The following is a 26,584-nucleotide window of genomic DNA, read 5'->3' as shown; positions in this document are numbered from 1 at the left end:
TCCTTAAAATGCCAAAAATAGTCAAAAAGGCTAATGGAATGCTGGCCTTTATATCTAGAGGATTGGAATATAAAGACACAAGTTATGCTGCAGCTTTACAAAACCCTGGTTAGGCACCACTTGGAGTCACTGGGAGCAGTTCTGGGCACCACACCTTAGGAAGGATATTTTAGCCTTGGAGGGAGAGCAACGTAGGTTTACTAAAATCATACCTGGACTACAGGGCTTAAATTATGAGGAGAGATTACACAAATCACACCCATTTTCACTAGAATTTGGAAGGTTGACTTCCGGTGATGGGGATATGTTGAGCGGACACACGAAAGGTGGCTCTCCTCCTGAAAACTTGGAAAAAGGCACTTTAAGCCCAAAATAGCCCACTAAAATTGGGAGAAAACACCCCTCACCCTCCTCCAACACCATCAGGACAAAACATACCAAGCAGCAACAGCTCCAGGGGCTGAAAGGACAGAGAAGGCAACAAAAGCCTGGAGCGAAGGAATGAGGTGACGGCAAGCATGCGAGACAGCAAGGCCCCAATCGCACCTAACAAGACAGACCACCAGGCTGAGCACAGCACCCCCTCTCCTTCCCAGATGGATGGAGGGAATTCCTCACACAGGAACTCCAGGAGCTCGAGGAAGCCATTAAGATGGAGATGAGGGGAACAGTCAAGGTGGCGGTGGCAGATGTGCTGATTACCCTGCAAGTGGCTCTGGGAAAGGCAGCTGGTGACCCAGGACGCAATCTTGAGAGCTAGAGAAGGCCTCAACACACCAGAGCGACCGGATCGCTGCATTAGAGATGGAGATGGCATCTGACAGGGTAGACAAAGATAAATTATTTCCACTGGTTGGAGATTCTAAAACTAGGGGGCATAGTCTAAAAATTAGGGCCAGACCATTCAGGGGAGATGTTCGGAAGCGCTTCTTCACTCAAAGGGCGGTAGAGGTTTGGAACTTTCTCCCACAAACTGCAGTTGAAGCTACATCAGTTATTCATTTCAAATCGGAGATAGATGGGCCAAAGGCAGGTACATGGAGTTAGGCCACAGATCAGCCTTGATCTAATTGAATAGCAGGACAGGCTCGAAGGGCTGACTGGCCTCCTCCTGTTCCTAAAAGTCCTCTTCCTCTGTTCCTAAAAGTCCACGGGCATTTTTGGAAGCAAGAATAAGAGAAGGAAGCAGATCTTGCACATTAAGATTTTAAATGGATGAAGAGCAGAGCAGATGTACATGCCATTACTCGAGAGTCAGCAGAAGTAGACACAGCAATAAAACAAACAGACAGCAATAAAACAGACAGACAGACTCCTTTGTTTCCTATGCAAAAACATAGAGGATGCAGACATTTGACAGACAGGAGAAGACGGTTCATCCCAGCCTGTCCCAGACAGAAAAATGGTCGATGATGTTGAACATGTACAAGACCTTAATCAGACTGCAGTTGGCGTATTGAGCGTTTTGGCACCCAATTCTAACAAGGATATAAAAGAAATGGAATAGGTACAACGTAGATTCACTTGAATGTTATCAGAGATGAGGGATTAAATTATAAAGAGACTCGGGAACGTATACATCCACTGACCCACTGGAAATGTTGCAGGTGCCATGGTCGGAGAAGGGAAGGCTTCAAAAGTATCTGGCAAAATGTGAACTCGTCCACTTTGAGTATGCAGTCCACTTTGAGTATGCAGTACAGCAAGGTGGTTGGGAAGACAAATGGAATGCGGTTGTTTATTGGATATAAAAGTGGAGAAAGCTTTGCTACAGTTGAACAGGACCTCAGCACTCCAGACGTGGTCTCTATGCAGCTCAGAGAAGCTTCACTCAACTGATTCCTGGGATGAGAGAGTTGTCTCACGAGGAAAGGTTGGACCTGGATCCGTTGAAGTCGAGAAGAATGAGAGGTGGTCTTATTGAAACACCTCAGATCCTGAGGGGACTTGGCAGGGTGGAGAGACTAGAACTAGGGGACACAGGTTTAACAATAAGGGGCTCTCCCATATAAGACTGAGATGGGAGACTTTCTTTCTTCTGAAGGTCATTAGTCTGTGGAATTCTCTCTCCCAGACTAACTCGTAGGTTCATTCATTTTTGCTGGATGACTATGATAGACCAGCTATGAGAAACGGAACCCTGACTAAATCCAGTAAAGGTTAATATATCTTGGAATTGTTAAGCACTCACCATCTGTACTGGCATCATCCACCAATAGGATTTCCTTCAGGAGTATGGCTGGAGAGGTATGCATGACACTGTACACGGTCCTCAACAAGGTGGACCAGGCCTCATTGTGGAATACTATAATCACACTGGTTGAAGGTAGAGGAGGGCAACGCTTGAATCTTTGTTCAATGCACCTGTATAAGATAATTCAAAAGATTTGAGTCCCTGCCAATATTTCACAAGCCATCCTCGTTTTCCATTGTGAATTTTACACCCCAGGCAAGGGGTATTAATGCTACAAAATGGAGCCCTTTCCGTTCCATTTCATGGGCCAAGTGTTGATTTTCCAAATTGGTGATATTTTAACACCAGTGTTAACCCATTAATTTAAAAACCGATCAACACAAGCATCAAAACAACACCAATTGCACAATCTAGGCCGAAGGGTCAACATCGCGATCGGGCACAGCATACTGAGAAGTAAAACTCTGCCACAGTGCCATTGGGTCCACCCACCCCCCCCCCCCCACACGGGGACAGATAGGTCCTTATTTAAATGTCTCAGCCAAATGATGGGACCTCACTCCAGTATGACATGGGAGTCATCACCTAGATCAAGTATACCAGTCTTATTGACCTCGGGATGTCTGCATTAGCAAAGCTAGGCAATACCTCACAGAAGTGTTTTCTGGGGGTTTGTTTTTACACTGACTGAATGTCTGCCTCCCCATACATTAAACCAATGGAAATTCTCTGGGGCACAAATCCTCCTGGTCAACAATGTCACCAGAGGGAGTCTGAAGGTAAGGAATGGTAGAACAGGAAACCTAGAGTTTATTTTTTAAAGTCCCATAAAAGGATTATACCTGGACTTAGAGCAAATGGAAAATTAACTATTCAAAAATGGCAACTTCCATTGCGACTGGGTGCAATACAATGCAAAGTATTGAATGGACTGATTGCAACTCTATTTCGATAAGCAGAGTGTCTTTATATTGGCACAACTCTCCATGGAATAAAATAAATGGTTTTCTCTTGCTTTGAGGTTGCACCACACCTCGACTATTTTGAAACACAAGAATTTAATCAAACAAAAACTAAAATATGTGGAGATACACGAGGAGGCATTCTGGCGTCACACCCATGGTAGTAAACAGGACATCACCGAAGACAGAGATGGTCCCCAGGCATTTCCCTGAAAGAAAGGCGAATCAACCGGCCTCTAACTGCAGAAGCTCCTACAGACAGCTACTGGGTCAGCCTAGCGTAATCTACAGGCTACAAGGGCCCGACAGGAGAAGAGTTTGGGTAGTCTGAAACCCGTTCGTGGCTGGCATACATCAACAGCAGTAAATCAACCCTATGCTGAAATGGAAATCTCACCTCAGGGCTTTGAAGGATAGTCGGTGCGAGTATTATTGCACTGGGGGCCACTTAAAAAGCCCAGACGTTATAGAGGGAGCTTTTGTACCTCCGAGTGCTTAAAGCCGAAATGGGAAAAAAAAATAATTTCCCAGCACCAATGTTCTTCACGTTAATGAACACAAAAATTTACCAATAAAAACCCAAGAACCCCAATCTCAACAACTCGATCAAATGGGAATATTGATCTCCTACTCTGGAGGCCGCGTGTCTGGTCCAAGGGTCCTGTGTAAGGAGATGCGGTCGCTGGCGTAGGCATTGAAACAGTGTTTCTCAAAGCTGCGCGTTTTCTCCTCCCGTTGTTCTGTTGAAAGATTGTCCGTATGGAATGCCTTTGCATCAGCACCAGGTGCATTGGGATCCTCAGGAGGACGAGGGAGAAAGATCTTCAGTTCTGCCCCGGTGTAAAACCCGGACAAACAGGACTTGCTGTCATCAACAGGCTCTTGGCCTCGATCTGGGGCAATGATCTGAAACTTGGGCATTGAATCTCGGATATTGTTCACTGCTCCGAGCATAATTCCCAGCATGCGGTCTTTCCCGCCTGACAAGTCTTTAAACCAAGAGTCATTCTTTGGGCTTCGTTTGACAATATCTCTTTGAAGGATGAATATAAAGATAATGAATATTATACCGACCATGGCAAGTTTGACTGGACCAAAGCGTTTCCTAAAAAACAGCCGCATGGTTGTTGATTAAATGTTTCTGAACACTAGCAACACAGATTTCCAGGTTTCCTATAAAGCTGATCAATTTTATTCACGGTGAAGCTTGCCCAGCAGAAGGCCGCTCCAGTTTTTTCTTTTCCCAAAGCTTAAATGCAGAGACCTGGGAAGAAGAAGAAGAATTTAAATTAGTCATCACCAATCGTTCCAACCCCCATCTTCTCCTCCTCCCCGCACCCCCCCCTGTCCTGATGGTATAGACACTTCCCAACTTCCCAAGTGTCGGTTGCCCACCAGTGTTACCATATGCTTTTGTTCATGTAAATAGCGACAGAGTATCTACAATCTATTCCATTACGTGGGCGTCATCACCAAGTCCATTTTATCCTCTCCCATGCACTATCCATTACTGTCAGACTGATTTTCTTCTTTGCACAACACAGGCACACTAAAGATAATCGGAGCACATTGATGGCTGCTCCAGTTTGGGATCAGCTAACTTCTGCTGACTGGAGATTAAACCTGGGATTTACGATTGGCTCAGTACCACAATGGACTGAACAGTATCTTTACTAATCCATCCAACAGGGACTTGGGACTAAATCAGTAGCATATTCAGAATGGACAGAGTCCTGCCTCAGATAGAATCATAGAATTTACATTGCAGAAGGAGGACATTCGGCCCATCGAGTCTGCATTGGCCCTTGGAAAGAGCACCCTATCCAAGCCCACACCTCCACCCTATCTCAGTAACCCAATAACCCCACCCAACCCAACCCTTTTGGACACTACGGGCAATTTATCCGGCCAATCCACCTAACCTGCACATCTTTGGACTGTGGGAGGAAACCGGAGCACCCGGAGGAAACCCACGCACACACGGGGAGGATGTGCAGACTCCGCACAGACAGTGACCCAAGCCGGGAATCGAACCTGGGACCCTGGAGCTGTGAAGCAACTGTGCTAACCACTGTGCTACCATGCTGCCCTAGCAAATACACCAAGGGGTAGCAATCACTTCTGGCCCGTTTTCTGGTACATAACCAGGTTCAGCAGAATTATGCCCCAACTGCAAGGCCTGAGGCTCATTTGAAATTAGTCCTTATTTCAATTATTCATGTGAACTGCTGGTGCCAGTCTCCAAGATGTTGCTTGCCCATTTCAAAAAGATGAATTATGGGCTGCTCGCCCCATTGGCATTGGCCCTTGGGCAAGTCCAGCTGTGGTGATGGGGGACAATGGGTGGAGCAATTAAAACTGGGCTGCTCATAGCCCTCATGAGGGAGGCAGAGCAAGAGCCCCTGTTCCTCCTGACTCTACATCAAGTTGTGAAAAATAAAACTATAAAAACAGCTGCTTGCAAGGCCACATGCACAACAGGAAATGAACTGGATTTACTTTGCGTACAGCACACCTTATCTAAAATTATAGCATTTTACAGGAAATTATTCAGAAACAAATGCTGACAGCAGCTGCAGCGAGGACCTGGTTAATAGATTGGCAAAAGACTGGGGACCTTATAGGATGTATGTCATGACAGACAGGATGTGAACACTCTTCAAAGCAGAGGTCTAATGCTGCAGTCGTACTTGTGGTTTAATTAGGTTTCTTCTAAAACACAATTTCCCAATCATTTCATATTCTTCCCTCATCGCACCCAGCTTTCCTTCTGCCCAGGAGCACACTTTGCTGACTTTGAGTCTTGTTACTTGAAAATTACAATCCATATGAATGCGGAGAGTGGGACAGCGTCAATATTCCCCCTTTTATCACAATATTACATGCCAAAAACACAGGACGTTATCCACAGCATTTCTTGCTCACTCCTAATATGCAGTAAATCGGAAAGGATAAATAGGGTGGTGAGAAGGACTTTAAACTGTCAAATGGATGTGTGGGGGAGGGGGGAGAAGGGGGGGGGGGGGGGGGGGGGAGAAAGGAGAACGAGGCCTCAGTGGAAGTCAGTACAGTTCCCAAAACAAGTAGCAGGGCAGAGAGTAAAGAAAGAGTCAGGAGCCCAACTTCTGGAACTGCAGCTAAAGGCAAAACTACAAGTATACTGGTTAAACCAAAAGAGAAATAATAAACAAGCAAATAAAGCATCAGTGCCGAGGGACAGGTTAGGGGAAATAGCCCAATTAAGAGTGTAAGAAATAAATTAAATGAGCTGCAGGCGTTAATGCATATTGAAGATGATGATGTAGTTGCTATTATATGAGACAGCACGATAGCCTTGTGGCTAGCACAATTGCTTCACAGCTCCAGGGTCCCAGGTTCGATTCCCGGCTTGGGTCACTGTCTGTGCGGAGTCTGCACATCCTCCCCGTGTGTGCGTGGGTTTCCTCCGGGTGCTCCGGTTTCCTCCCACAGTCCAAAGATGTGCAGGTTAGGTGGATTGGCCATGATAAATTGCCCTTAGTGTTGGGTGGGGTTACTGGGTTACGGGGATAGGGTGGAAGTGTTGACCTTTGGGTAGGGTGCTCTTTCCAAGAGCCGGTGCAGACTCGATGGGCCGAATGGCCTCCTTCTGCACTGTAAATTCTATGATTCTATGAGACATGGCTGCAGGATGGTCGGGGCTGGGAACTAAACATATTTGGTGATAAAGTTTACAGGAGGGATAGGGACGACGGCAGAGGGGGTGGAGTAGCCTTACTGATCAGAAATACCATCACCCCAAGGGTGAGGGAGACTATAGCGAGGGGAAAATATCCAGTGGAGACTATATGGGTGGAACTGAGGAACAAAAAAAGATCTAAATCTGTAATGGGTGTTGTGTTTCGACCCCCTGGTAGCAGTTCTGAGGAGCTAGATTGTATAAAGGCAGAGCAGTATTAATGGGGGATTTCAATTTACACAGATTGGGAGAGGCAGACAAACACTTGTCAGAAAGGTAGTGAATTTCTGGAGTGTGTCTGGAGTAACAAGGGAACAGGCAATATTAGATTTAGTTATGAGTAATGAGCTGAATTTAATAACAGCCTAACTATATGGAGCTTGTTCAAGGAACAGCTACTGCGTGTCCTTGATAAGTATGTACCTGTCAGGCAGGGAGGAAGTGGTCGAGCAAGGGAACCGTGGTTTACTAAAGCAGTCGAAACACTTGTCAAGAGGAAGGAGGAGGTTTATGTAAAGATGAGACATGAAGGTTCAGTTAGGGCACTCGAGAGTTACAAGTTAGCTAGGAAGGACCTAAAGAGAGAGTTAAGAAGAGCCAGGAGAGGACATGAGAAATCTTTGGCAGGTAGGATCAAGGATAACCCTAAAGCTTTCTATAGATATGTCAGGAATAAACAAATGACTAGGGTAAGAGTAGGGCCAGTCAAGGACAGTAGTGGGAAGTTGTGCTTGGAGTCCAAGGAGATAGGAGAGGTGCTAAATTAATATTTTTCATCAGTATTCACACAGGAAAAAGATAATGTTGTTGAGGAGAATACGGAGATTCAGGCTACTAGACTAGAAGGGCTTGAGGTTCATAAGGAGGAGGTGTTAGCAATTCTGGAAAGTGTGACAATAGAGAAGTCCCCTGGGCCGGATGGGATTTAGCCTAGGATTCTCTGGGAAGCTAGGGAGGAGATTGCTGAGCCTTTGGCTTTGATCTTTAAGTCATCTTTGTCTACAGGAAGAGTGCCAGAAGACTGGAGGATAGCAAATGTTGTCCCCTTGTTCAAGAAGGGGAGTAGCGACAACCCCGGTAACTATAGACCAGTGAGCCTTACTTCTGTTGTGGGCAAAATCTTGGAAAGGTTTATAAGAGATAGGATGTATAATCATCTGGAAAGGAATAATTTGATTAGAGATAGTCAACACGGTTTTGTGAAGGGTAGGTCGTGCCTCACAAACCTTATTGAGTTCTTTGAGAAGGTGACCAAACAGGTGGATGAGGGTAAAGCAGTTGATGTGGTGTATATGGATTTCAGTAAAGCGTTTGATAAGGTTCCCCACGGTAGGCTACTGCAGAAAATACGGAGGCATGGGATTCAGGGTGATTTAGCAGTTTGGATCAGAAATTGGCTAGCTGGAAGAAGACAAAGGGTGGTGGTTGATGGGAAATGTTCAGACTGGAGTCCAGTTACCAGTGGTGTACCACAGGGATCTGTTTTGGGGCCACTGCTGTTTGTCATTTTTATAAATGACCTGGAGGAGGGCGTAGAAGGATGGGTGAGTAAATTTGCAGTGGGGCTGCATTTGGAGTATTGCGTGCAATTCTGGTCGCTGCATTATAGGAAGGATGTGGAAGCATTGGAAAGGGTGCAGAGGAGATTTACCAGAATGTTGCCTGGTAAGGAGGGAAGATCTTATGAGGAAAGGCTGAGGGACTTGAGGCTGTTTTCGTTAGAGAGAAGGTGGTTAAGAGGTGACTTAATTGAGGCATACAAGATGATCAGAGGATTGGATAGGGTGGACAGTGAGAGCCTTTTTCCTCAGATGGTGATGTCTAGCACGAGGGGACATATATTTATCTTCCCACAATTTAAAGCTAAGACAGATGTCAGAGGTAGGTTCTTTTCTCAGAGAGTAGTAAGGGCGTGGAATGCCCTGCCTGCAACAGTAGTGGACTCGCCAACACTAAGGGCATTCAAATGGTCATTGGATAGACATATGGACGATAAGGGAATAGTGTAGATGGGCTTTAGAGTGGTTTCATTGATCGGCGCAACATCGAGGGCCGAAGGGCCTGTACTGCGCTGTAATGTTCTATGTTCTATATGTGAAAATTTATCAAATAGTGATCACAACATGATTGAATTCAGTGTAGCAAAAAAGCACGATTCTGATACTAGAATTTTAGACTTGGGTACGGCTGACTTTAACTGGATGAGACCGAGACTGCCCAGGGTAAACTGGGAAAATGTTAATGGGTCAAACGACTGAAGATCAGTGGAGAATATTAAGATACAGAGCGAGTACATACCAGAGGGAAAAGGCTCCACTTCACAAAAAAACAGCCATGGACAACTAAAGAGGTTAGGGACAGCATAAAACTAAAAGAAAGGGCGTACAAATGCAAAACATCACACAGATGCGGACGAATGGGATAGACACAAAGACCAGCAAAATGTCGCAAAGCAGCTTATAAGAGCTACTAAAAGGGATGAAAAGAAAGTTGCAATGGACATCAAAATCAATAAGACGACATTTCATAGTTATATAAAGGGAAAGCGGGTGGTGAAGAGCAATGTAGGCCCAGTAATTGGATTGTATTGGTTTATTGTCACGTGTACCGAGGTACAGTGAAAAGTATTTTTCTGTGAGCAGCTCAACAGATCATTAAGTACATGGGAAGAAAAGGTGCCCCGATCTCGAAGTGAGCTTGTGGGTCCCCCAAACCACCCCCCCCCCCCCAACCCATGGACAATGTCACCTCCACACACATGGACACTAACCCACACACCCTACGTGAGGACACACCGCTATGGGGTCCCTGGGGGTCCCCTTCTTCAGACCCCCCAAAGCCTACAGCACCCCCTCCCTTCTAGGAACCCCACCCATCACCCCCCTTACCTCCGGCAACCTCCCAGAGGCCCCTACTTACCTGCCCTCCTCCCCCTTCAAACCCCCCCCCCCCAAATCACCCTCATTTCATGAGCATGGCCCCCCTCGCCCCCAGATCCTTGGCAGTGCCACCCTGGCACTCGGGCACCCTTGCACTACCACCCTGGCAGTGAATCCTAATGGCTGGCAGTGCCAAGGTATCAGCTGGACAGCACCAAGGTGCTCAAGTTCCAGGGGGAGGGCCAGGGACCAGCACTGATCGGCGCCCAGCTGCAGCCTCGTTGGGGAGGCCGGAATCGAGGGAGGCTGGTGGATCTCTGGCAGGGAGGTCGTAAGTAGGTTTATGACCTACTTCCGTGAGTGTCATTCGGTCCCGCCCAAAATTCCGACGTCTCGCGGAACATTCGAGAATCCCACGAGGCACAGAGCCTGTCGGGAGGCTCGCTGCAGGCCTCTCCCGGGATTCTCCGTCCGGTTGTGCTCTCGCTTGAGCGCAGCCGGAGAATCACGCCCATTGTCTCAGTATTTACAGTTGAAAAGGAGGATAACACAAGTACAGCGTCAGTAACTAGGAAATTAATGGAACTAAAGAATGACAAATCCCCAGGACCTGAAGGTTTCCATCAGAGGATGTTAAAGGAAGTAGGGTAGCACATTGTAGATGGCCTAACTACAATCTTCCAGAATTCCCTAGATTCAGGAGCAGTCCCTCTGGATTGGGAAATTGCACGTCACTCCACTTTTTAAGAATGATGAAACCAAGGAATTACAGACCGGTTCGCTGAACATCTATGGTGGAGAAATTGCTGGCGTCTATAATCAGGGATGGGGTAAATTGAACACCTCGAAAAACTTCAGGGAGAGCCAGCATGGATTTGTGAAGGGAAGATCATGCCTGACTTTGAATTCTTTGAAGAGCTGAATAATGTAGTGGACAGGGGAATGTCTATGGATGTTATTTTTAGGGACTTCCAGAAGGAATTTGATAAAGTCCCACATAAGAGATTGTTAACTAAGGTGGAAGCAGGGGCAGCACGGTGGCACAGTGGGTTAGCACTGCTGCCTCACGGCGCCGAGGTCCCAGGTTCGATCCCGGCTCTGGGTCACTGTCAGTGTGGAGTTTGCACATTCTCCCAGTGTTAGCGTGGGTTTCGCCCCCACAACAGAAAGATGTGCAGGGTAGGTGGATTGGCCACGCTAAATTGCCCCTTAATTGCAAAAAAATGAATTGGGTACACTAAATTAAAGAACAAAAAAAAACTAAGGTGGAAGTCCATGGTGTTGAGGGCAAATTATTGACATGGTTAGGAAATTGGCCGAGTGGCAGGCGACAGAGTGTGTGGATAATGGGTAATTATTCGACTTGGCAGGAGGTGACTCGAGGTGTCCCACATAGATTTGTGTTGGGGCCTCAATTATTCATTAATGACTTGGATGATGGCATAGAAAGTCATATATCCAAATTTGCTGAAGATACAAAGTTAGGTGGCATTGTAGACAATTGAGATGATAGCATAAAATTGCAAGGAGATAGTGACAGACTAGGTGAATGGGCAAATTTGAGGTGATCCATTTTGGTCCAAAAGAAGGATAGAGCAAAGTACTTTCCAAACGGAGAGAGGTGAGGTACAGGGGATATCCAGAGACTCGAGAGTTCCGGTGCATAGATCCTTAAAATGGCATGAACAAGTGCAGAAAACAATCAAAATAGCTAATGGGATGCTTGTATTCTTGGCTCGCTCAATGAAATTGCTTCAACAGTGATTTAACTTTTCGCCATGAGACTCTGATGAAGCGTAATGACTTGCCCGTAGCCATTTCAGGCAATAAGCAGAAATCTACAGACGTCAGAACAATCCTACAACTTAATTTTGTTTGTTAAAAAGGATTCCAAAAACCAGATTAATCACCCAAGATCAAAGTCATTACAGAAAGGAATTGCAAGGCGTACTAGTCTACAGTTTGATGCACATCACCCCTCCCAAGGCTCAAGACAATGCATATTTGTACTGTACTTGGAGCAATGTTCCTTTCCTTTGATGGTTCAGACAATGATATACATCGTCAACATTCACCCATCTGCAAACACTAGAATTTGAAAAGCCACCAAACAATTAACCTGCAAATATAGGCAAATAATGGAAATCCGCTAGACCAGAAGATCACTGTGGAAATGTGACTATCTTTTGGCAAATTTGGATATTAGCTAACCCAGATACAAAGATCAAGAAACTCCCAAAGCCAACTTTAATCCACATTACTCAATCTATTTAGTTATTTCATAAAACATTTTCCCTGCTTGACACATAATAAAGATGCAGTCCGATAATAATCTTTTCACCTCTCCTCACCTAGAGTTGTATAACACTTCTGTAGGAAGATATTGTCCCTGTAAAATAGGGGCTAGTTTAGCACAGTGGGCTAAACAGCTGGCGTGTGATGCAGAACAAGGCCAGCAGTGTGGGTTCAATTCCCGTACCAGCCTCCCTGAAGAGGCGCTGGAAAGTGGCGACTAGGGGCTTTTCACAGCAACTTCATTGAAGCCTACTTCTGACAATAAGTGATTATTATTATTATTATTATTAAATACCCACCTACAAAAACTTCCCTTGTATGGTGTGTTGATTTTATCATGGTTATGCACCTAGGCAGCTATCCCTTTAAATGAATGAATCCGAGAGGATGGGCCAGATTCCCTGTCGGCGGGATCCTCCGTTTTGCCGGCAGCGCACTCACGCCCGCGGATTTCTCAATGGTGTAGGGGTGGCCACAAATGGGAAACCCCATTGGCTGGCGGCTGGGACGGAGGATCCCACTGCCGGCGGGTGCAACGGGACAGAGAATCCCGCCCTAGTTATTCAATTCAAAACATTTACAAAGTAGGACAAACATTGATCAAAAGTTCCTGACTGTGAAAACATTTTTCAGTTACAAAAGGTCCCCTTGGTAAATGAACTCCCCATTGTTAAACCGATTGTTCCTGATCACCATCACCATTCCTGCTGGAAAAGAGCACGTTCGGATGCAGTCAAGTAAGTTGGGCCTCAATTGTGATGACCCTTGGGGTTGAACAGCTTGTGGACACTGTCCAAGTTCACACACAAAGAACGATCGATCATTGGATACTGGAGGGCTGATGGCATCTCTATCACTGTATAGCAGCAAGCAACCTTCAGGAGAGAAGGAGACTAAATTTGGTTTAGAAATGTAGAACCCCTCGAACAACAAGGGCAATAGGTGCATGGGAGCATCACACCCACATCTCTCATCATTCAGACTTGGATACCCATCGTCAATCCTTCATCAACACTGGGTTAAAAATCCTACAACTTTCTTACTCCAGAGCAAGAGAGCATCTTCACCATTAGGACAGCTGTGGTTCAGGACTAAACAGAGCTCACCATCTTCTCAGGGAGTCTAGGGGTGGGCAATATATGCCAGCAATGCCCAGATCCAGAGAATGATTTAAAAAGAAAATACCTTAAAACAAGTTGGCAGGTTTACAAAAGGGCATTTTTCCTGACCAACCCATTCTCAGTAGGGACAATCAGCACAGGCTCAGAAAGCCTGGAACACTCCTGTAATAAAGGAGGAGGAAAAGATGCAATCTGGCTATATTAACCTGTGCACAAAATGGGCCTGCTTACATGCAAACGCCGTTGTTTTAAATGAAGCAACCAGAAACCGGATACCTATCTAATCTTTGCAGAGTTATCTTATTAACAGAGTTACTGTTGGCAATAAGAAAAAGTCGGCATGCTTGTACGACATTCCCCTGTCATTTAGCAGAGGTGTAGACTGGTTTTAGGTTAAAGGTTGCAGTTAAAACATGGAATGCCAAAAGGTCTGCAAGTCAGCATTTCGGAGTCAGTGCCCACTTTTGCAAATAATGTTCAGTACCGCACCTGGCTGCATGCCTCCCTGGTGCTGCTGCTCTTTGGGAAAAGGAGAGCTGGCACACCGAACAAACTCTTATCACACGCTGTGGGCTGGAAACAGCATTGCCTGGTCAGCAGTTTCCATCTATAATGTGCAAAGGGAGTCAAGTGAGGAAGAGGGAATGAGAGGCAGAGACTACTAGCATGAACTGCGAGGGGATGGAACAGTTCGAGTATCTTTGTCACAACTTTCCTATGCACCTGACGGGCTATGGAGTTTATGCAGAGTGCGTTTATGGCCCCAGTTCACCAAGAAGCAACATAAGGACCCATTTCTTTTTTATTTATTCGTTCATGGGATGATGCCGCATTTTTGGCTACACCAGCATTTCTTGTCCATCCCTAATTGCCCTGGAGATGTTGGTCTTGAACCGCTGCAGCCAAAGTGTTGTAGAAACAGCTGCAGTGCTGTGAGGGCAGTTCCAGGATTTAGTCCCAACAACAGTGAAGGAATGGCAGGTGGTGGCGTTCCCATGCATCTGCTGCGCTCGGCCTTCTAGGTGGTAAAGATCATGGGTTTTAATAATAATCTTTCTTGTCACAAGTAGGCTTACGTGAACACTGCAATGAGGTTACTGTGAAAAGCCCCTAGTTGCCACATTCCGGCGCCTGTTCGGGTCACAGAGAGCGAATTCAGAATGTCCAATTCACCGAACAAACACATCTAAATCGGGACTGGAGAGGAAACCAGAGCAAACACTCGCAGACACGTGCAGACTCTGCACAGACAGTGACCCAAACCAGGAATCGAACCCAGGATCGTGGCGCTGTGAAGCAACAGTGCTACCCACTGTGCCTTGGTCAGTTGTAGTACATCTTGTAGATGGTGCACACGGCTGCCACTGTGCATCTGGCATCTGTGGTGAGGGAGAGAATGTGGAGGTTTCATAGATTATCATAGAATTTACAGTGCAGAAGGAGGCCATTCGGCCCATCGAGTCTGCACCGGCTCTTGGAAAGAGCACCCTACCCAAGGTCCACACCTCCACCCTATCCCCATAACCCAGTAACCCCACCCAACACTAAGGGCAATTTTGGACACTAAGGGCAATTTATCATGGCCAATCCACCTAACCTGCACATCTTTGGTGGATAGGGTGCCAGTAAAGCAAACTGCTTTGTCCTGGATGGTGTTGAGCTTCTTGAGTATTGTTGGAGCTGCACTCATCCAGGCAAGTGGAGAGTATTCCATCACATTCCTGACTTGTGGCTGCTTTGAGGTGTCAGAAGGGGAGTTACTCACCGTAGAATTCCCAGCCTCTGACCTTGTATCCACAGTATTTATATGGCTAGTCCAGTTCAGTTTCTGGTCAATGGTAACCCCCAGGATGTTGACAGTAAGGATTCAGCAATGGTAATACCATTGAATGTCAAGGGGTAGTGGCTAGATCATCTCTTGTTGGAGATGGTCATCACCTGAGACTTCTGTTATGGGACAAATGTTATGTGCCACATATCGGCCCAAGCCTGAACGTTGTCCAGGTTTTGCTGCATATGGACACAGACCGCTTCTGTATCAGAAGCCTTGCAAATGCTGAACATATAATCATCGGCGATCATCCGCACTCATGATAGAAGGGAAGTTGATTGATGAAGCAGCTGAAAATGGTTTGGCCCAGGACACTGCCCTGAGGAACTCCTGCAGCAATGTCTTGGGACTGAGATGATGGACCTCCATCATACACAACCCTCTACCTTTGTGCTAGGTATGACGCCAAATCAACCGAGAGTTGAATCATCCACTTGGCACTTCCGGCTGAAGGTGGTTGCAAATGCTTCAGCCTCGTCTTTTGCATGGATGTGCTGGGCTCCTCCATCATTGAGGATGGGGATATTTGTGGCGCCTCCTCCTCCACGGAGTTGTTTAATTGTCCATCACCATTCACAACTGGATGTGGCAGGACTGTAGAGCTGAGACCTGATCTGTTGGGTGTGGAATTGCTTAGCTCTGTCTATCACTTGCTGCATATGCTGTTTGGCACACGAGTAGGCCGGTGTTGTAACTTCACCAGGCCTATTCACTTCGGTATGCCTGGTGCTGCATCTGGTCTGACCTCCTGCACTCGTCATTGAACAGGGCTGATCCCCTGGCTTGGTGGTAATGGTAGAGTGGGGGACATGCTGGGCCATGAGATTACAGATTGTGGTTGAATACAATACTGCGGATGACCCCAGCATCTCACAGATGCCCAGTTTGGAGCTAGATCAAAATCTACCCCATTTATCACAGTGGTAATGCCACACTTCACAGTGGAAGGTGTCCTCAATGTGAACGGAGCTATCAGATTTTTTGCTTTGAAGCAATTGATCAGCTTTCGCTAGTTTACTATGTTAGCCTAAATGGAACGCCAGAGAGTGTCTTGGGAGGATATCACCGATTATTATGTGCAGTTGACCCCCAAGCAATAGTTTCCCGATAAAGGGAGGGGCAGGCAGGATGAGAAACTGTATAATCACAAATTTATCAAATGTCTTAGTGGATGGAGTCAGACCCAAAACAAAAAAATGGGAAGGATTGGCATCTTTTTTTGGTGTCTGTATTTATAGACATGTAGGAACACAGGAAACTGGTGTTCAGAAAACAAAAATCGGAATTGTAACTGGTGAACTTTAAAGTAAAAGGAAGCAAACCTTTGAATGAAAAATTATCACATTACATCTGTGTACCTCAAAGAGGTAAAAGAGGGGTTAAAGTTACTGATGAACAAATTGCAAACCACAAGAGCAAGCTTCAGGCAGTTTGATATTGGTCAGCCCCAGGATGGGATCCGTGATGTGCAGAGACCAGTCATCTCCCACCCGTGGAAAAGAAGCGTTAAAGCAAAACAGAAGTGAATTCTTTCTGCAGCACCACTCAAGCCCTTCCTCCTGTTTTCTCATACTACAGCCAAGATTCAGAACTGGAACCATTATGTCATCAGATCCACAATGAATAACCCATGACAGCACCATTTTAGCAAAAAGCTGCATTCAGCATCGCAAGACCAGCTCTCATAGTTTGGCAAACAGAACTTCCTGTAGACTGTACAGACTGAAGAACATTACCATAAAGAGGGCTGGAGAATTGGGCCTAGTGCAGGCTTGAACCAAATATACCGCCGAGTGGTGGTGGGGGGATTGTTAAGCAAAATCAGAAGATTTAATATCTGTAAGCATTATAAGAGATAGATCAAGGGCAGCACGGTGGCGCAGTGGTTAGCACTGCAGTCTCACGGCGTCGAGGTCCCAGGTACGATCCCGGCTCTGGGTCACTGTCCGTGTGGAGTTTGCACATTCTCCCCGTGTCTGCGTGGGTTTCACCCCCACAACCCAAAGATGTGCAGGGTAGGTGGATTGGCCACGCTAAATTGCCCCTTAATTGGAAAAAATGAATTGGGTACTCTAAATTTTTTTTTTTTTTTTAAATAATAATAATAATAATAATAATAATAGATAGATCAGTTGGTTTTTCCATGATAACCCAACAGCTGAAGAGTGATTTTTGTTTCCTGGACTCAGTCTGCATATTACTAATAATTTACTATCGCGAAAGTTCAATTCTCAATCTGTGGGTTGCTAGTCCAATATCATAACCACTACATCACCGTACGGAGGTAAACATAACCACTACATCACCGTACTGAGTTGAACAAAGTCCTGGAAATACTCAGGTTTGGCATCATCTGTGGAGAGAGAAATAGAGTTAATGGTTTAGTTTCTCCGGCATTTTGTTTTTATTTCAGATTTCCAGCATCCTCCAGAGCACTTTGCTTTTAATTATTGTTCCAATAGACCAGAATATTGCTGTGTAGCAACTCAGTGATTCCTGAGCTGCTCTGTTGTTGATGTTGGTCAAGGAAGCCCACTGCCGTTGGACATGTAACATAGCAAAGAAGTCTAGGTATTGTGGGGTTTCCAGGGGACTCTTCTCAGGAGATGCAAAAGTTGATCACATCAATCAACTGTGGAAGCAGCAGGCTAACTGATCCTTCCCCCATCACGCACACTATTTCTCATACATTTCCCTGGATAATCAAATTCATGTGGGGCAGGGGAATGGGTGTGGTGGATGTTCTGGACTATTCGACTGCAAAACAAAAACAGCACGCAAAAGCCGGATTTTCGCTCAATGTGCACCTTCCACAAGTTGTTACTAAACAGTGATCAGGGAGTGGGAACCCTGACCGATTTTGCTCTTCTCCTTCACCACTGACATGGTGACTAATGTGTTGGGTGCTCTGGATCCCTAATTTTGTCGACGTCGCCGACCCCTCGTTCGGTGGGCACAAGCGCGAGAGCCTGCTAAAAGCGTGCAAAATGGCTGCCCTCATCCAGGCGGAGGCCCTCGAGTTGCTTGGACCCGTTCTGCCTCGTGGGGACCTCGCCGCGCCGTTTCAGCCGCTTGGATGTGGGAATACCGACTAGTGGCGTGTTCGTGTAGCACGCAGGTCTCGATGGCGGTCGCTAGGGTGAGCTGCTTTACCTTGAGGAGCTGCTGGCGTAGGGAGTCCGACTGAACACCGAAAACGATCTGGTCACGTATCATGGAGTCGGAGGTGGGCCCGTAGCTACAGGACTGCGCAAGGATGCGGAGGTGGGTGAGAAAGGACTGGAAAGGTTCATCTTTACCCTGCAAACGCTGTTGGAGTACATAGCGCTCAGAACTTCATTCACCTCAATGTCGCAGTGACTGTCAAACTTAAGGAGGACCGTCTTGAATTTTGATTTATCTTCTTCATCAGCAAAGGTGAGAGAATTGAAAATGTGGATGGCATGGTCCCCGGCCGTGGATAGGAAGAGAGCGATCTTCCTGGTGTCCGAGGCATCTTCCCGGTCTGTGGCTTCAAGGTAGAGCTGTAAGCGTTGTTTGAATATCTTCCAGTTGGCCCCTAGGTTACCGGTGATGCGGAGCGGCGGCGGCGGGCAGGCGCTGTCCATGTTGCAGGATGACTGTATGCTGGTGGAAGGCAGGTCACTTGGATGTAGGTCTAAGAAGTTCTAATATCCCTCAACTCCTGGTATCATGATGTGTTGGGTGCTCTGGATCCGTGGAACACACACAGGCTACCAACACTTAAAATAGAACAACACTATTTTATTAAATTAGAAACTGTTGAACATACTTTCACTGTGGGTTAACATGATGTTAGATTAAACTAAAGACCTATGCCTGTGCAAACCAGTCAATGCACTCAGCACATGGTGAGGATCTGTGCTGTAAGCTGTAAGCTCTGTCCTACTAGGAGGCTGCATCCCGAATGAGCAGGAACTCTGATGCCCCCCGTCTTTACAGTGAGCTCTAACTGGTGATTGGCTGCGGTGTTGTGTGTGTTGATTGGTCTTGCTGTGTGTCCATCAGTGTGTGTGTCTGCACCATGATATACTGGTGTATATTATGACAGTGACCTACTATCACATCTCTGATGCTGCACTGGATAAAATCCCCTCAGTTCAACAGAGACTAGAGAACCAAAAAGGGAAATATATCTAGTGTGCGTAGTTCAGTGCCAAATCACATGTTAGATATTGTTGTGGATGGTGTGGCCCCTTTAAAGGATAATACATTGTGGGCCACATGACAGGCCCTGAGCCCATGGGGATGGAGCGTGCAAATGTTAGCCTATCAGGCATTTAGGTCCAGTTGTAGGGGCTTGGTCAGAGTTAGCCTGGGTCATGACATAGATACATAGAAGATAGGAGGCGGCCTTTTGGCCCTTCGAGCTTGCTCTGCCATTCATCACGATCATGGCTGATCATCCGACTCAATAGCCTAATCCTGCTTTCTCCCCATAGCCTTTGATCCCATTCTCCACAAGTGCTATATCTGGCCTCTTGAATATATTCAATGTTTTAGCGCTGTTTGTAGTACTGTTCCGTGTATCTAGTTCGGAGTTAAACACTGCCTCATTGCTTGCCTTGCAATACAACAGACGGGATGCTGCTAGTCCATGTTCGGATTACGCACAACACCAAGAGAGGACTGTAGCACTTGTCAATATGACGCGAGGCAGGTTGAGGTAATGTCAATTGAAGGCTTTATTAAGCAGAACTTTATCCCCAGCAGCATGGTTACAGAATGCAGCTGCTGAGGGAAATAGAGGGAAAAGCTGGGTTCTTATACTGGCATTTCTGGGTGGAGTCCAGTAGGTGGCAGATCCTATCAGGACCTGGCATCCCTCCACCAATAGCCTGTCGACACGTGGTGTACCGTATTACCCCTAATACATACCACCACATTCACCCCTCGTTGAAAAAGAACCCAGCGGGATGGTGGTTCGAATGGTGGTAGGGGTTTACAGAGTCGGTACTGTGCCGTAACTTTGAACAAAACACAAAATTAATCGCTTCAACTGGGCCAACAGGCCAAACAGGGTCAGCATGATGCCATAACTATAACAAGACACAATAACTGAAAACGTTGAGAGTTAAAGTGATTCGATGGGCCGGATGGGCGCCCTGGTCGTCCTTTCCGATCGTCTCGGGCATGGTGGTGATGGTGCTGGCTCGAGTCCCGTCGACTCTGGGAGCGTAGCGCTGTCCCGTGTCCTTACTCCCGGGAGGGTCTGGGAGGAGAACCGAACCCCCCGGGAAGGGGGTGGCTGCGGGATGAACCGGCGGGAGTGAGGAGGTGGTGATTGGCGTTGGGGGGGGGGGGGGGGGGGGTAGCTCCGGCAGGCGCCAGGTCTCGCAGGGAGACCGTGTCCTGTCGGCCATCGGGGTACTCCGCATAGGCGTATTGCGGGTTGGCGTGAAGGAGATGCACCCGTTCCACCAACGGATCGGACTTGTGCGCCCACACGTTTCCGGAGCAGAATGGGTCCCGGAGCTGCTAGCCAGGTCGGAAGTGGCGTTCCCGAGGAGGACTTCCTAGGAAAGAGGAGGAGGCGCTCGTGAGGCGTTTGATTCGTGGTGGTGCACAGCAGGGACCGGATAGAGTGAAGGGCATCCGGGAGGACTTCCTGCCAGCGGGAAATTGGGAGACTCCTAGACCAGAGGGCCAGCAGGACGGCCTTCCAGACCGTTCCATTCTCCCTTTCTACCTGCCCGTTCCCCCGGGGGTTGTAACTGGTCACCCTGCTCGAGGCTATGCCCTTGCTGAGCAGGAATTGACGCAGTTCGTCACTCATAAAGGAGGACCCCTTGTCGCTATGGATATAGTCGGGGAAACCAAACAGTGTAAAAATGGTACCGAGGGCTTTAATGACCGTGGATGCTGTCATGTCGGGGCTGGGGATGGCGAAAGGGAAACGGGAGTATTCGTCAACGACATTCAGGAAGTACGCGTTGCGATCGGTGGAGTGGAGGGGGCCTTTGAAATCCAAACTGAGGCGTTTAAAGGGTCGAGAGGCCTTAACCAGGTGCGCTCTATCTGGCCTGAAAAAGTGCGGTTTGCACTCAGCGCAGATCTGGCAGTTTCTGGTGACTGTTCGGACGTCCTCGACGGAGTAAGGGAGGTTGCGGGCCTTAAGGAAGTGGTAGAAATGAGTGACCCCCGGGTGGCAGAGGTCCTCGTGGAGGGCTTGTAGGCAGTCCACTTGTACATTGGCACATGTGCCGCGAGATAGGGCATTGGATGGCTCGTTCAGCTTTCCGGGACGGTACAAGATCTCATAATTGAAGGTGGAGAGTTCGATCCTCCACCGCAAGATCTTGTCGTTCTTGATCTTGCCCCGCTGTGCATTATCGAACATGAAGGCAACCGACCGTTGGTCAGTGAGGAGAGTGAATCTCCTACCGGCCAGGTAATGCCTCCAGTGCCGCACAGCTTCCACTATTGCTTGTGCCTCCTTTTCCACTGAGGAGTGGCGGATTTCTGAAGCGTGGAGGGTTCGGGAGAAGAAGGCCACGGGTCTGCCTGCTTGGTTGAGGGTTGCCGCCAGAGCTACGTCCGATGCGTCGCTCTCGACCTGGAAGGGGAGGGACTCGATGGCGCGCATCGTGGCCTTTGCGATATCCGCTTTGATGCGGCTGAAGGCCTGGCGGGCCTCTGTCGACAGGGGAAAGGTAGTGGACTGGATTAGCGCACGGGCCTGGTCGGTGTATTGTGGAACCCACTGGGCGTAATAAGAAAAGAAGCCCAGGCAACGTTTCAGGGCTTTGGCACAGTGAGGGAGAGGGAACTCCATGAGGGGGCGCATGCGTTCGGGGTCGGGGCCTATCACTCCATTACGCACTACGTAGCCCAGGATGGCTAGACGATCAGTGCGGAACACGGATTTTTCTTCGTTGTAAGTGAGGTTCAGGGCGTGAGCAGTCTGGAGGAATTTTTGGAGGTTGGCGTCGTGGTCCTGCTGGTCATGGCCGCAGATGGTGACGTTGTCGAGATACGGGAATGTGGCCCGTAAACCATGCTGGTCAACCATTCGGTCCATCTCTCGTTGGAAGACCGAGACTCCGTTCGTGACGCCGAATGGAACCCTTAAAAAGTGGTATAACTGCCCGTCTGCTTCGAAGGCAGTATAGTTGCGGTCACCGGGACGGATGGGGAGCTGGTGGTAGGCAGACTTGAGGTCCACGGTAGAAAAGACCTTGTACTGTGCAATCTGATTGACCATGTCGGATATGCGGGGGAGAGGGTACGCATCTAGCTGAGTGTACCTGTTGATGGTCTGACTATAGTCGATGACCATCCTCGGTTTCTCCCCGGTCTTAACGACTACCACCTGGGCTCTCCAGGGACTGTTGCTAGCCTGGATGATGCCTTCCTTCAGCAGCCTCTGGACTTCGGACCGGATAAATGCTCGGTCCTGGGCGCTGTACCGTCTGCTTCTTGTGGAGACGGGTTTGCAATCCGGGGTGAGGTTCGCAAACAAGGAAGGCGTTTCAACCTTGAGGGTCGCGAGGCCGCAGACAGTCAGTGGGGGTATAGGGCCGCCAAATTTAAATGTTAAACTCTGGAGGTTGCATTGGAAGTCCAACCCTAGGAGTGTGGGCGCACAGAGATGGGGGAGGACTTACGGCCGGTAATTTCGGAACTCCCTCCCCTGCACCGTTAGGTTAGCGATGCAGAACCCCGTGATCTGAACGGAGTGGGATCCCGCCGCCAGGAAAATTTTCTGGGTGCTTGGCCGAATTACAAGGGAACAGCCTTACCGTGTCCGGATGAATGAAGCTCTCCGTGCTCCCAGAGTCGATAAGACACGGCGTCTCGTAGCCATTCACTAGGACTGTAGTGGCTGCAGTCTGGAGCGTCCTGGGTCGTGACTGGTCGAGGGTCGTCGAAGCCAGACGTGGTTGTTGAAGTTGAGCATCGTAATCAGGCAGTATGTGGCCGTCTGTGTCGGGGTCCTTCAGCCAAGATGGTGGGCGTCTACGGATCGAGTGCGGTCGGGGGTGGACAAAATGGCGGCGCCCATCTCTCCCTCGTGGTGTCCGGGGTCCAAAATGGCGGCGTCCGTTGGTCGCACGTGGATCGCTGGGGGGGGGGGGGGGCTGGGTCGGTGGTCCCGTTTCTTCCCCGGAGATAGCGGCGACCCCGCGGGACTTGCACACCGTCGCGTAGTGGCCCTTCTTCCCGCAGCTTTTGCAGGTAGCCGCGCGGGCTGGGCAGCACTGCCGAGGGTGTTTCGGTTGGCCGCAAAAATAGCAGCGGGGCCCCCCCGGTTGGTCTGGTGTTTTGGCCGCGCAGGTTTGCGGGGGTGGGGGGGGGCTTAGGCGCGGGCGTTACGAGAGGCCACATCGAGGGATGCCGCCAGGGCCCGAGCTTCTGTAAGTCCCAGAGATTCTTTCTCCAGAAGCCTCTGGCGGATCTGGGAAGAAGCCAAACCTGCCACATACGCATCGCGGACCAGGAGCTCGGTGTGTTCATTCGCTGTTACCGCCAGGCAGTTGCAGTTTCGACCCAGGATCTGCAGGGCGTTATAAAACTCGTCCAGCGATTCCCCCGGAAATTGCCGTCGTGTGGCGAGCTGGTAGCGAGCAAAAACCTGGTTGGCGGGCCGGATGTAGATATCCTGCGGCGATGGCACCGGTGAAACCGTCCTCGTCCTCGATAAGGGAGTAGACGTCAGGACTCACCCTGGAATAGAGGACAAATCTTTTGTTCGTCTGTCGGTGTGCCGGGGGCTGTTCGGAGGTAGCCCTCAAAGCATGCCAGCCAGTGCTTGAAAATAGATGTCGAGTTAGCTGCTTGGGGTGCGATGCGCAGGCACTCCGGGGTGATTCGGAGCTCCATGTTCCCACGTCGTTTTCTTCAATTTAAATTCTGTTCAATAAATTGTAGCACTGTCAATATGACGCGAGGCAGGTTGAGGTAATGTCAATTGAAGGCTTTATTAAGCAGAACTTTATCCCCAGCAGCGTGGTTACAGAATGCAGCTGCTGAGGGAAATGGAGGGAAAAGCTGGGTTCTTATACCGGCATTTCTGGGTGGAGTCCAGTAGGTGGCAGATCCTATCAGGACCTGGCATCCCTCCACCAATAGCCTGTCAACACGTGGTGTACCGTATTACCCCTAATACATACCACCACAAGGACATTGCAACCGAGTCCAGCAAACCTGTTCATCAATACTTTTAAAAAATAAATTTGGAGTAAACAATTCTTTTTTTCCCCCAATAAGGGTCAATTTACCATGGTCAATCCACCTAGCCTGCACATCTTTTTGGGTTGTGATGGTGAAACCCACGTAGACACTGGGAGAACCTGCAAACTCCACACAGTGACCCGGGGCCGGGATCGAACCCGGGACCTCGACCTGTGAGGCAGCAGTGCTAACCACTGCGCTGCCCATCTGTTCAGCAGCACTTGACCGAGGATCCAGTGAGCTGCACTCATCGACAATGAACAGAGGCACCTCATTTCTGCATCAGAAATTAAACACGTCAGCACATCAGAGATAGTTACATTGAAATCAAAGAATGTCAGAAAATGGAGCTGCAGATAAGAACATTCTGGAAGAATTGCTACACAAAGCAGAGGAATAAAGCAGAGACTTATTTCTTTCTGATCGGTTCCTGCTGACAAAGTACTGATTGTGTACAAGATGGAATATATGGTACATGTCTATCAAAAGAATTCTACTGTGTCCCTGTTCAAATGGAAGATAAAATAATCCTTTTTATGCTGCTTGACAACCACCGTGGAATTGGATAGTATGCAGGGAATGGCCTGAGCTACAAGAACCAACCATTTTTCACAAAACACTGGACCTTGAAAGGTGCAAAGTTTCCAAAACAGAATAAAGTAACTTAGTAAGTAACCCACTTAATGATTTAGTCTGCCTGCTATACAACTACCCAGATTAAAAAGGACCATGCAACAAATTCAGATATTGAAAAAAAAAACACAGGCCCATAATATTTGGTACAGAGAATGCAAATTAAGCCCTTCATGGGCTTTCCCTGCAAGAGTTTATGTACAATACCCATATGACAAGACTGTGAAGGTGAAGTGGCCATAGTCTCAGATACCCATGGGCTGCTTTCCCCTGTGAGAGGGAGAGCTGACTGGTGGTGATTTAATCTGAGGATCACCACACCTTGGGTAAGGGGCAAGGTTGTGAAGGTGGGGCCTACATGAATAACCTCAGCAGGTACGGGAATTGAACCTGCGTTGTGGGCCTCGCTCCGCATCACGGACCAGCTGTCCAGCCAACTGAGCTAAACCAGATGAAGACTGTAATGTGACTGACAGCAAAGTCCCTTCAAGTATCTCCTCCTTCCCAGATTGTCAAAAAGGCATAAATAACAATGTGACTGATCAAATTAATAAGGCATGGTGGCATTTGAAAATTTGAGTAAAGTATTTACAAATAAAGCAAGAAACGGGGGATTAAAAAGTGTTATCTGGTTCATCTGCTCCGTTGCTCAGTTTTTCAAAGGTTGCAGTCAACCACCAGATCTGGAACCTCATTACAAAACATATATAAAAAGCGCAAATCAAAGAGAATTCTTACCAGATCCAACTTGCAGGTTTACAAGGTAGTTATTAGACATGTGTCAGCGTGCAAGGCTGCCCTGGACCTCATGCAGACCGAACTCTGTCCCCAAACTTGACATCCTTTTTCCTTTCTAGCTCTGCCCTTTTAAAAAAGAATCCTCAGTTTCAGCATCGTACATTCACCTTTTCCCATTGGTAATGTCTGTATCCTTGGGCAAGGACTGGAATAATTTCTGTTGCAGGATGCAAAAGCTGGAACACAGCCCTGCCAGAAATCTCTCTGCATAGTAACTCTTTAAAGGCAACAGCAGTTCCCCTGCATCAGTATACAAAAGATGCAATTCAGGGGTGATGTAGTGGGCTAGTATACGCTTGGGGCCAAAGTTCAACTTCAGCCCAGGCAGGATTAAAGTCTCCACTCCCTGCTGGCTAAGACCCGAGATGGTCAACCCTACGCTAGTTCGTAGCAGTAAGTCCACAGCAACGTGCCAAGCCTCCTTTGACAGCCACCTTTCAAATCCATTGACGTCTATCACCTAGCAGGACAAGGACAGCAAGAACACCATCGGCTGCAAGCTCCCCCACAACCCACACCTCTACTTTCACTGTCACTGGGTCAAAATCATAGAATCTCTTCAGTGCAGGAAGCCATTTGGCCCATCGAGTCTACATCGACCCTCTGAAAAAGCACCCTACCTATAATAATAATAATCTTTACTAGTGTCACAGGTAGGCTTACATTAACACTGCAATGAAGTTACTGTGAAAATCCCCTCGTCGCCACATTCCGGCGCCTGTTCGGGTCACAGAGGGAGAATTCAGAATGTCCAATTCACCTAACAGCACGTCTTTCGGGACTTGTGGGAGGAAACCGGAGGAGGAAACCCACGCAGACACAGGGAGAAGGTGCAGACCCTACACAGACAGCGACCCAAGCCGGGAATCGAACCTGGGACCCTGGTGCTGTGAAGCAATATTGCTAACCACTGTGCTACCATGCCGCCCATAGGCCCACTCCCCTATCCCCGTAACCC

The 26,584-nt window shown here is 48.0% G+C and overlaps 1 protein-coding gene across 7 annotated transcripts in view; it reads right to left on the bottom strand.

Moving 5' to 3' along the window:
* Positions 1-26,584, bottom strand: part of LOC140405471 (polypeptide N-acetylgalactosaminyltransferase 6-like) — a 94,398-nt gene that overhangs the window by 45,698 nt on the left and 22,116 nt on the right. For 4 of the 7 annotated variants that reach the window (XM_072493939.1, XM_072493942.1, XM_072493941.1 and 1 more), the window contains 3 exons: positions 25,567-25,692; positions 3,788-4,420; positions 2,192-2,364 (listed from right to left, as the gene is read on the bottom strand). In XM_072493939.1, the coding sequence (XP_072350040.1) occupies positions 2,192-2,364; positions 3,788-4,278 (664 nt within the window). In that variant the 5' untranslated portion in view covers positions 4,279-4,420; positions 25,567-25,692. The remainder of the gene's footprint in view (positions 1-2,191; positions 2,365-3,787; positions 4,421-25,566; positions 25,693-26,584) is intronic. The other 3 variants (XM_072493943.1, XM_072493945.1, XM_072493944.1) reach the window with 1 other exon arrangement.

Source organism: Scyliorhinus torazame, chromosome X, assembly GCF_047496885.1.
Source record: "Scyliorhinus torazame isolate Kashiwa2021f chromosome X, sScyTor2.1, whole genome shotgun sequence".
Taxonomy (NCBI): domain Eukaryota; kingdom Metazoa; phylum Chordata; class Chondrichthyes; order Carcharhiniformes; family Scyliorhinidae; genus Scyliorhinus; species Scyliorhinus torazame.
Note: the sequence above shows the minus strand (reverse complement) of the source record. Positions and strands in the feature narration are given on the sequence as shown.